The sequence below is a fragment of the Chinchilla lanigera genome, unplaced genomic scaffold (genome assembly GCF_000276665.1).
Source record: "Chinchilla lanigera isolate Chin_1 unplaced genomic scaffold, ChiLan1.0 scaffold00049, whole genome shotgun sequence".
NCBI classification, from domain to species: Eukaryota; Metazoa; Chordata; class Mammalia; order Rodentia; family Chinchillidae; genus Chinchilla; species Chinchilla lanigera.
Genome location: NW_004955450.1, coordinates 10,809,612 through 10,821,035, shown reverse-complemented (window position 1 = coordinate 10,821,035; position 11,424 = coordinate 10,809,612). Strand labels below are relative to the sequence as shown.

Here is an 11,424-nt window from a genome sequence, read left to right as displayed (position 1 = left end):
AGCACTCGGGAGGCTGAGGCAGGAGGATCATTGCAAGTACGAGACCAGCCTAGGCTACAAAGTGAGTTCAAGACCAGCCTGAACTGCATAGCAAGACCTTGTCTCAAAAAGACAAAAAAAAAAAAAAAAAAAAAAAAATTACAGCCAGAAGTGAGGCAGGCCTGCAATCCCAGCAGTCTGAGAGGCTAAAGCTGGAGGACTGCACTGAGTCTTACCTGGGCAATTTAGTGACTTAGCAAGTCCCTGTGTCAAAAACTTTAAACAAAACAGAGTTGGGGGTATAGCTCAGTGGGAAGGCATTAGATTCAGTCCTGTTGTAGTCAGGATTTACAAGGGAATGGATTTAATAGAGCACATAATTTATAGGATTATTTTATAATATTCACCAAATACAAATCAAGTGCAAAAGAGTACAGGAAATCTATCCACACACTAGAGACCCAAAGAATCCAGCTGAGGGCCTGGATCCCATGGCAATGTGCTGCATGAATCCAGCCAAAGGCCTAGAGCCCATGGCAAAGGGTCTCATGTGAGTCTGTCCCAAGGATCTGCACTGGAAAGGCCCAGAGGTCAGTGGTGGAGGCTGGAAGGTCTGCACCAGCAGGAGGAAGGATCTGTGCCAGCAGGCTGAGGGATTGCACTATAGCTAGGAAGCGATGCTCAAGGTGAGGACCAGAGCTCGTCCTTAGAAAACCACAGCCATCCTCAATAACAGTGAGAACCCGAGCTCCTCCAAAGATGAGAACAGCCGAGTTCATACCAGGAAAGCCAGCGAACAGGCTCCTCCAGGACAATCAACAGCACCCTCTTCCCCTCCAGTTCTCTTTTTATGCGTTGGCAACAAATCTCAGGTGGACCTTCCACGCCCAGTACCACACTGATTCAGTTCAGCTGGGTGTTACAAGTTGAACATTAGTTAATCCTTCCTCCCAGAGTGCTGGTATGAAGGTGTGCACTGCCATGCCCCACTCCCTTTGATGCTTCTGAGTAGAACTGGAAGACTGAAAGACAGTGACACTTCATTTTATTTTGGAGTTTGTTTGGCAGGTTTTTTGGCTATCTTTTGGAGTATAATTATATTACCTGTTCAAAAACATTTCTAAATAAAACAAACATGTCAGAAATATTCATTATGATATCATTTAAAAGTGAAAATGTACCCCCGAAACCCCTAAGATGTTCCCCAACAGGAAAACATATAAATTGTGATCAAATTTTATTGAAGTTAGTACTTTGAGCTCAGTTAAAATGAATGGATCAAGCTTTTTGTATCATCGTGGATAAATCTCCAATTTGTAGCATGAAGTGAGGAGTGTAAGTTGTAGTGCACCCCCTGGCTCCATCCGTGTAAAGTGTGAAAACAACGTAAATAATGCTTTTCACTGTGGTATCTTATTCTAGAAAAGAAATGGACTGGCACATGCCTATAATCCTAGCACTCAGAAGGCTGAGGCAGGAGGACCGTTGTGAGTCAAGACCAGCCTGGGCTACAAAGTGAGCTCAAGGCCAGCCTGAACTGCATAGTGAGACCCTGTCTCAAAAAAGACAAAAAAGAAAAGAAATGGACACGTGTGATACAAAGTCCTGACTGTACCAGGCTGGGTGCAGCCCTGTGGAGCTGGCTAAGTCTCCTTTGTCCTGAGTCAGTGTGCTACATACACTGCTATCCTGACCACCCCAAGCATCTGAGCTGCTGCCCACTCCTGTGGTCTCAGCATGCTGCAGTCGTTCCCTGGGACTGTTTGTCCCGGGGTCCACGGCATCTTGAGCACCTCCTGCAGAAGGCAAAGTGCTGCCCAGGTGAAGACTGCACTCGCAGGGCTTATGCAACTCACGTCTCCATCTTCTCGTTTCCCAGGGATGCTGGTGGTGAACGTGACGTGGAGGAACAAGACGTACGTGGGAACGCTGCTCGACTGCACACGGCACGACTGGGCACCCCCACGGTGAGTCGGAGCCACCTTTATCCGGATATAGTTGCATACCATCTTTTAAAGGACATCAATAATGTGGAGACAAGAGAAGGCACTGTATTTATCCAGCATTCTAAAGAGGATAAATAAGGGCCGGGAATATTGCCTAGCAGTGCAGCACCTGCCTGGCAAGTGCAAGGTCCTGAGTTCAGTTCTTGGCACCAAAAAAATAAACAGAATAAATAAGATAGATTTGGTGACACATCTGCAATCCCAGCACTCAGGAAGCTGAGGCAGGATTGCAGGTTCACGGCTCCTCTAGGCAGTTTAATAAGACTGTCTCAAAATCTAAAAAGGGCTGGGGATGTAGTTTAGTATGAAGGCTCTGGGTCCAGTCCCCAGTACCAAAAAAAAAAACAGAATAAATAAGTAAAATAAAAAAGAACAGTGACTTACATGCCCAAGTGTTGAGTGGGAGAGAACATACCAGGATGAGGAGAAATTCTTTTTAAGCCCCTACACGTTGTAGCTTCTGTTCCCCTAGCCGCATGGAAACCAAGGCCGTCAAGTCTGAGTTAACAGGTATGTACTGGTGATGCTTCGTAATGATAGCTGCTTTTCAGAAACATAAACTCAAGAACATTTTCAGTTTTATGAATGCTACGAGCCTTTATCGGCTTCCCAGGACTGTCTCAGGTTGTAATTTGCCTGAGATTACCATCTCGGGGATGGGGCACAGCTCAGCAGTAAATCACTGGCTGATACACATGAGGCTTTGGGTTCAATTCCCAGTACCACACACACACACAAATTTTTTTAATTAAAAGGAAAGATTAACCTTTCAGTGAGTGGCATCTTACAGTCTGTTCCTAAAATTAGGACCCAGTTTGCCAGAGGTGTGAGGAGCCCAAATGTTACGGAATCTTTTACAGTGTGCACACAGCACCCTGGGAGCTGCCCGTTTAATGCAGCTGCCACACGCTCACATGTCCCTCACCGTCACAGGCATTGCAAGTGGGGTCAGTTCCCAGCACCCCCAGGCTTGGCAAGGCGATCCTGAGGCCAGCATGGACCACAGAAACCCTGTTATCAAGCCAAACTCAGTGAAGCACTTGTCATCTCAGCTACTCCAGAGGCCGAGTTGAAGGCCAACCTGGGTGACATAGAGTGAGCCCCCCACCTCAAAGGAAAGAGGAAGGGAGAGAGAGAGAGAGAAAGAGAGGGAGGGAGGGAACGAGGAAGAGAAGCTAGGTGTGGTGTTGCACACCTGCAGTCACAGCACTGTGGGAAGCGACAGCAGGAGGGTTGAGCCCAGCCTGGGCAGTTTAGCGATTGCTTTTCTTCTGCCATCACTGTGGCTTCCAGAGTCTTAGAAACAATCTGCTCCATATCCCCCTAGGGCAAAAGTCAAAACCAGGTCCAAACAGGAACTACCCTTAGCTGAGTATTTACTTTTAGACAGTGTTTTGGGCTCCATGAAAAGCAACTTTAGGATCAGAAATGTCTCCTAGTGCAAATCTCCAGACACTGAAATAATGCATGTCCTGCTGAGTCTGATGTCTGTGATGGATTTCAGGGCCTCCTAAATGGGCAAGTGCTTTTTCTACTTGTGTGTACCTTTGTGGGAAGGGGTTTAGAAAACAACATTGGGCTGAAAGTAGAGGCGGATTCTGGTCATGGCAATCTGTCAGGCCTGTAAGTGCTGGAGGGTTGCAGCAGGCCTGGCCTCAGTGTCTGTGTGAGGTTTTTTTTTGTTTTGTTTTGTTTTTTGAGACAGGGTCTTGCTATGCAGTTCAGGCTGGCCATGAGCTCACTTTGTAGCCCAGGCTGGTCTCGAACTCTCAATGATATCCCTGCCTCAGCCTCCCGAGTGCTGGGATTACAGGCGTGCACCACCACTCTCAGCCCGTGTGAGGTTTTAAAGTCCTTTCTGAAACCATGATTCTGGCCACGTGACTGCCTCTGCCTGATGGAACAAACTGCAGGGCTTTAGAGAGGAAGGTTGGGGAGAATTTACCACCAGTATGTGGCTAGCAACTTAGGAGCTCCTCGTTAACATGGTCTCACACAATCAGAAGTGCTTTCATCAGATCATATTTATTGAGAGTAATGATCATCATCCAAAAGGTTCTTCAGAGGCTTCAGCTAAACTGGTTTAAAGATGTTTTTGCAAAATGTACCATGATAGCAACACACTGTAATTCCAGCACTGGGGAGGCTGAGATAGGAGGGTTAAGATTTGAGGCCATCCTGTGCTACCCAGTGAGTTTAAAAGCCAGCCTGAACTACATAGCAAGACTCTGTCTCAAACAAAAATGAAAGAACTGGGGAGATGAGGAAGGGGTAAAAAGGATCAAGGTGCTGTATAGGTACCAATCTCCCCATGATGAATATATTTTCTATGTATCACAAACATGTATTTTTAAAAAACAGAGCAGGAGAGGAGAAAGAAGCCAGGTTGGGTGGCTCATGCCTATCATCCCAGTACTTGGGAAGGCTGAGGCAGGAGGAACACCAGTTCAGGTCTAGGCTGGGCAACGTAGTAACTTAGCAAGACCCTATCTCAAAATTAAAACTTCATTTATTTAATTTTGAGACAGGGTCTCGCTGTGTAGCTGAGGCTGACCTGGACTCACTACGTAGCCTAGGCTGGCCTCAACTTGCCGTGATCCTCCTGCCTCAGCCTCCCAAGTGCTGGGATTATAGCACCACACCTGGCAAAATAAAAACTTTAAAATGGGAGGGAAAGGAGAAAGGAGTGTTGGCTAGGGATGTAGCTCAGTGTGATGGCCTCAAACTAGTGGTCCTTCTGCCTCAGCCTCCCCAGTAACTGGGGGTTACAGGGGTGAGCCCACAGCCCCAGCTGTTTCTCTTCTTACTAACATGCTATTGTGTTTATCCTTTGCCAAGGTTCTGTGACTCCCCCACCAGTGACCTGGAAATGCGCAACGGTCGAGGGCGGGGCAAACGCATGCGTCCCAACAGTAACACCCCTGTCAGTGAGACGGCCACTGCCTCTGACAGCAAAGGGACCAGCAGCAGCAGCAAAACGCGAGCAGGAGCCAGCAGCAAAGGCCGTCGGGGCAGCCAGAATTCTTCAGAGCATCGCCCACCTGCCAGCGGCTCGTCTGAGGATGTCAAGGCCAGCCCTTCCTCTGCCAGTAAGAGGAAAAACAAGCCCCTGTCAGACATGGAGCTGAATTCCAGCTCAGAGGACTCCAAGGGGAGCAAGCGAGTCCGGACAAACTCCATGGGCTCAGCCACTGGCCCCCTCCCTGGGACCAAGGTGGAGCCCACCGTCCTGGATAGAAACTGTCCTTCCCCAGTCCTGATTGACTGTCCCCACCCAAACTGCAACAAGAAGTACAAGCACATCAACGGGCTCAAGTACCACCAGGCCCACGCCCACACGGACGAGGACAGCAAGCCAGAAGCAGATGGAGACAGCGAGTATGGAGAGGAGCCCGCCCTCCACGCAGACCTCGTGAGCTGCAATGGAGCGCCCGTCTCCCAGAAAGGCTCCCTGTCCCCTGCCCGCTCAGCTACCCCCAAAGTTCGGCTCGTAGAGCCCCACAGCCCTTCTCCGTCAAGCAAATTCAGCACAAAAGGCCTCTGTAAGAAAAAGCTGAGTGGGGAAGGGGACACGGACCTCGGGGCCTTATCCAATGACGGCTCTGAGGATGGGCCGTCAGTCATGGACGAAACAAGTAATGATGCCTTTGACTCTTTGGAAAGAAAGTGCATGGAAAAAGAAAAATGTAAAAAACCCTCTAGTTTGAAACCTGAAAAGATGCCTTCCAAGAGCTTGAAATCAGCCCGGCCCATCGCGCCTGCCATCCCCCCGCAGCAGATCTACACCTTCCAGACGGCCACGTTCACGGCGGCGAGCCCGGGCTCGTCCTCAGGCCTCACCGCCACAGTGGTGCAGGCCGTGCCAAACAGCCCGCAGCTCAAGCCCATCCAGCCCAAGCCCACCGTGATGGGGGAGCCCTTCACAGCCAGCCCCGCCTTGACGCCCGCCAAGGACAAGAAGAAGAAGGACAAAAAGAAGAAGGAGTCGTCCAAGGACCTGGAAAGTCCTCTCACCCCTGGGAAGGTCTGTCGAGCAGAAGAAGGAAAAAGCCCCTTCAGGGAATCGTCAGGAGATGGGGCGAAGATAGAGGGGCTCCTGAATGGCTCCTCTGACCCCCACCAAAGCCGCCTGGCGAGCATCAAGGCAGAGGCCGACAAGATCTATAGCTTCACAGACAACGCCCCCAGCCCTTCCATTGGAGGCGGCAGCCGCCTGGACAGCACACCCCCAACCCAGCCCCTGACGCCCTTACATGTGGTGACCCAGAACGGGGCGGAGGCGAGCTCAGTAAAGACCAATAGCCCTGCCTACTCCGACATCTCTGACGCAGGGGAGGATGGGGAGGGCAAGGTAGACAGCCTCAAGTCAAAGGACCCAGAGCAGCTGGTGAAGGAAGGGGCTAAGAAAACCCTCTTTCCCCCTCAGCCGCAGAGCAAAGACTCCCCGTATTACCAAGGCTTTGAGAGCTACTACTCTCCAAGCTATGCCCAGTCCAGCCCCGGGGCTCTGAACCCTGGCAGCCAGGTGGGCGTGGAGAGCCAGGCCTTGAAGCCAAAAAAGGAGGAGGAGCCCGAGGGCCTGGAGGGCAAAGGGAAGAATGACCTATGTGAGGAAAAGAAGCCTGATCTGAGCGGTGCCAGCCAGCAACCCTCAGTCATCCAGCAGCGGCCCAACATGTACATGCAGTCGCTGTACTACAACCAGTACGCCTACGTGCCGCCCTATGGCTACGGCGACCAGGGCTACCACGCACACCTGCTGAGCACCAACGCGGCCTACCGGCAGCAGTATGAAGAACAGCAGAAGCGCCAGGGCCTGGAGCCACCTCGGGGCCCCGACAAGAAGGCTGAGCTGGGCCTCAAGGACCGCGAGGCTGTGCTCAAGGAGGAGTGGAAGCAGAAACCATCCATCCCACCAACCCTCACCAAGGCCCCCAGCCTCACGGACCTGGTGAAGTCGGGGCCTGGCAAGGCCAAGGAGCCGGGGAATGACCCCGCCAAGTCAGTCATCATTCCCAAACTGGACGATGCCTCCAGACTCCCCAGCCACACCCCGGAAGGTCTGAAGGCGAAGCTCAGCGAGGCCACCCACCTAGGAAAGGAGGCCTCGGAGGGCAAGCCAGGCACTGAGTGTGGCCGCCAGGCAGAGGTGGACCCCATTCTCTGGTACCGACAGGTAACTGACGCCCCTGGGAGGAAGTGTAAATGCTGCGTGGGAAGCTCTTCCCTCACACGTCAGGCTTCCATACCGTTGAGTAGCAAGAAAGCTATATACTTGCAGAATTTCTTTGTCTTTGTGAACCATTTTCATATTTGGGTTTTTTTTTTTTTTTGTATACTTTGGTTTGATATGGTATATAGGTTTTTGAGGCAGGGTCTCACTGTGTAGTCCAGGCCGGCCTCAACCTCGCACTCCTCTTGCTTTAGCCTCCTGAGTGCTGGGCATGCATCACTCCCAGTACATTTTCCGTTCTATAAAACAGTATTATCCATCTGACAAGAAAGACCCAGGTATGTTAGCTTAATTGGTCTAGAGTTACTTGAACCTCCACTAGCAGAGTCAGGACTAGAACCCAGAAAACCTTTATTCCTAACCCAATACCTTTTGCACTAATTAGGTTCCAACAGAATGAGTTAAGGTGGTCACTCCATTTTTTTAGAGTAAGTAAAAAATACACCACTCAGTTACTGAATTACTTTAAAAAGGATTTTATAAACTGGGCATAGTGGCACATGCCTATACTCTCTGCATTCTGGGAGGCAGAGGCAAGAGGATCTCAAATTCAATCCCAGCCTGATCAACTTAGCAATTCAGCAAAACTCTGTCTCAAAATAAAATTGAAAAAGGGTTAGGGATGAAACTCCATGCAGAGGTCTTGGTTCAACCCCCTATGTTAATAAACAAATAAATAAATTAAGAAGGATTGGGACTATAACTGAGTCAGAGGCCCTGGATTCAATTCCCAGTACCAAAAAAAAAAAAAAAAAAATTCCAGTTAGAACCTTAGAATGTCTTCCCTTCCCTCTTGGTGCCAGTTACTTGCTCCTGTGATCCAGGTGGCAACAGTTGCTCCCTATCCCAAGCTTGCTCTGAAGAAGGGAAGCTATCTCCCCTCCTGGAGAGGCTGCCCCTTCCGTTCCAGGACTCCTGCCCTGAAGTTCTTGTTCTTGCCTAGGAAACACCTGCTGATGGTTTGCTTTTTCTTCATTTCCTTTAGCGGGAAAACTTTTAAGCAAGAGAGAATAGAATTGGGTTTTAAACCATGACTGGCTGAGCATGGTGGCACATGGCTGTAATCCCAGCGTGGGAGGCTGAGGCAGGAGGATTGTTGCAAGTTTGAGGCCAAGCTGAGCTACAAAGTGAGTTCAAGGCCAGCCTGAATTGCAGAGTGAGACCCTGTCTCAAAAAGACAAAAATAAATAAACAAACAAACCATAACCAAGGTACTCCCTGCCTAGGCCCTAGCAACTGCCTGCTTTGAGACTTCTGTCTGTCTCAGGTGTGCACACCCAGTTCTCATTCTGTGGTTGTTGTAGGAGGCAGAGCCCCGTATGTGGACGTACGTGTATCCTGCCAAGTACTCCGACATCAAGTCAGAGGATGAGCGGTGGAAAGAGGAGCGAGACCGCAAATTGAAGGAGGAAAGGAGTCGGAGTAAGGACTCTGTCCCCAAGGAAGATGGGAAGGAAAGCACAAGCAGTGACTGCAAGCTGCCCACGTCTGAGGAGTCCCGCCTTGGGAGCAAGGAGCCCCGACCAAGTGTCCATGTGCCTGTGTCCTCCCCGCTCACCCAGCACCAGTCCTACATCCCCTACATGCACGGCTACTCCTACAGCCAGTCCTATGACCCCAACCACCCCAGCTACCGGGGCATGCCTGCTGTGATGATGCAGAACTACCCAGGTACAGCACCGGGACGGGGAACAAGCACAGCCCCAGGCCTCCATGCACGATGACAGCACCTATTTGATTGTGTCATTTCACAAAGTGGCCACTCTCACTCATAGCTCCTTAAGTGACCCCTGGTTACAGTCTAAGGGACCACCTCTCCTTCCCTCGCTCCAGCTGCAGGGCTACCTCTACGGTCCATTTTCATTGATGGGTAAAACTGCCATCCTATCGTGGCCTTCTCTCTCCCAGGATTTTTTTTCAGACATTTGGGACAAATAAAGTCCTCTAAGAACAATGCAGGGATTCAGAGCCTGCGCAGATTCAGCTGGAGGCCTGGAGTGAGTGGGTAGCGATGGGAAGAACAGCTTGAAGTTAGGCCAGGGTGTCCCGTGAGGAGCAGTTAACTCTTCACACCACTGTCAGTTCTTTTGGGGGGATACAGAGTTGGAGTTTAAATCTTTTTTAACTTGCTAGAGAAAGAAGCTCACTGACTGATTGCTGTTGCCTAACAAGCCATATGAAATTTTTCTGGGGTGGGAGCATACCTCTATTTTGTTCATTTGTTATTTTATTCTGGTCCACATACTAATTATAATATTAATGAGGTTTACTGTGGTATTTCCACACATGCACACAGTGTGCACTGATCCTGTTGGGGTGATTAGCAGTTCCCTGTTTGCCATTTATGTTTGGAGCCTGCGAGCGCCTCTTCAGGATCTTCGTAAAATATGTAACAGGCTGCATGAAAATCTAGTCACCCCTCTGTGCTGCAGAACCCTGCCCTCCTGTTCAGATGCCGCTGCCTGGCTTCTCTTTATCCAGCCCCGCCCCACCCCTCCAGCCTTCCCAGCCTGCAATAGACTCAGACCAACGTGGGCACTTCTCACTCCTAAAACTCCCAGCTTCCTATAGCATAAATATAGCCTGGCATTGTGGTGACATGATCAGAACTCCAAGTAGGACAAGAAACCTTTTCAAAATTGTCTCACCCTTGAGGTGCTCCTCACTCCCTACCACCACGTCCATCTCTGTACAAATAATAATTCCATTTGCTGAGAGCTTGTACTGTCCTGGCCAGTGGACCCGTCCTGGGTGATTTTTGTACATTATTCAATAGGATATTGGTATCTTTGTTTTGATGAAACTCAGAAAAGTGGTTAGTTGGTGCAAGGTTACCAGCTATTAAGTCTCAGAGGTATGGAGGATCCCCATCCCCTCTGAGTATAAATTCTGTGAGCCTTCTACTTTACTGTACCGCTGCTCCAAGATGAATCCAAGACTGCTGTATTCAGAGCACCGTAGTGGATGTGGGGAAGTTGGCTTCAAGAAACTGTTCCTTAGTCCCTTTACTCATCTCCCCTGTAGAGTTACGGAAAGAAAGGACAGGCCAGTAGTCTCACCCCAAAGTCACCATGGCAGCAAGTAACCTCAGCTTGTGCCTCCGTGGGCTGATGCCCACCTGACCACCCTGAAGTGGAGATTCCCCTGCCCGCCGCCTCTCTGAAAGCTTGATTTCTCTCTCGCTAGGTTCCTACTTGCCTTCTAGCTACTCCTTCTCCCCATACGGCAGCAAGGTCTCAGGTGGTGAAGATGCCGAGAAGGCACGAGCCAGCCCCAGTGTCAGTTGTAAATCCAGCTCAGAGTCCAAAGCCCTGGACATCTTGCAGCAGCACGCCAGCCACTACAAGAGCAAGTCCCCCACGGTAAGGGAAGCGCAGCGCCCCTCTGGTGTCCCCCAGACGCCAGTGAGGCCACATCTGGGGTCTTGGAGAAGGTGGGCCGGTTCAGCTCCTGATGACAGTGCAGCTCCACTGATTTCACATCGGCCCCAGGCCCCCTCCTCGATTCCTAGGAGTCCTGCTGAATGTTGGGCACGGGTTACTTTTCTGCTCTGCAGGTCACCATGGTGCTTCTCTGTCTCCCCTTCTTTCCAGATAAGCGATAAAACTTCTCAGGAGCGAGATCGGGGAGGCTGTGGGGTGGTTGGAGGTGGTGGCAGTTGCAGCAGTGTCGGGGGAACAGGCGGAGCTGAGCGGAGTGTTGACCGGCCACGCACCTCCCCTTCCCAGCGCTTGATGTCCACACACCACCACCACCACCACCTGGGGTACTCACTGCTCCCCACGCAGTACAACCTGCCCTATGCAGCAGGTAAGCCTCTTGTCCCTACCATCCATTTTTCTTTGTCTCCCACAAGAATCTTTTTCTCCTAAGCTGCTAATCTGTCCAAAGTCGTAGCCTGCTGCAGATAGTCATTAGAGCATATGACATTTATTCCTCCCTTGGAGCTTGAGGACTCTCAAACTCTTCCAGCATGTTGGCTTTGATACTCAAAAGAATACGGAACAGGTGTTGCCATAGCCAAAGAGAAACAAGCAACTGAGTAGCAGAGCCACACTGTCTGTTCCCGGCCACCATACTTGGCCAAGTGGTAGGTCTGTTTCATTTGTCAGCACCTCACAACTCAGTAGAGTTAGGAGGGGCTGGGGATTTAGCTCAGCGGCAGAAAGCGCCTGCCTGGCAAGCGCAAGGTCGTGAGTTCGGTTC

At 50.5% G+C, this 11,424-nt stretch overlaps 1 protein-coding gene across 3 annotated transcripts in view; it reads left to right on the top strand.

Moving 5' to 3' along the window:
• The window catches only part of Znf609 (zinc finger protein 609), a 197,809-nt gene that overhangs the window by 181,534 nt on the left and 4,851 nt on the right, over positions 1–11,424 (top strand). For all 3 annotated transcript variants that reach the window (XM_005393752.2, XM_005393751.2, XM_013518863.1), the window contains 5 exons: positions 1,859–1,946; positions 4,824–7,161; positions 8,523–8,889; positions 10,405–10,580; positions 10,812–11,028. In XM_005393752.2, the coding sequence (XP_005393809.1) occupies positions 1,859–1,946; positions 4,824–7,161; positions 8,523–8,889; positions 10,405–10,580; positions 10,812–11,028 (3,186 nt within the window). The remainder of the gene's footprint in view (positions 1–1,858; positions 1,947–4,823; positions 7,162–8,522; positions 8,890–10,404; positions 10,581–10,811; positions 11,029–11,424) is intronic.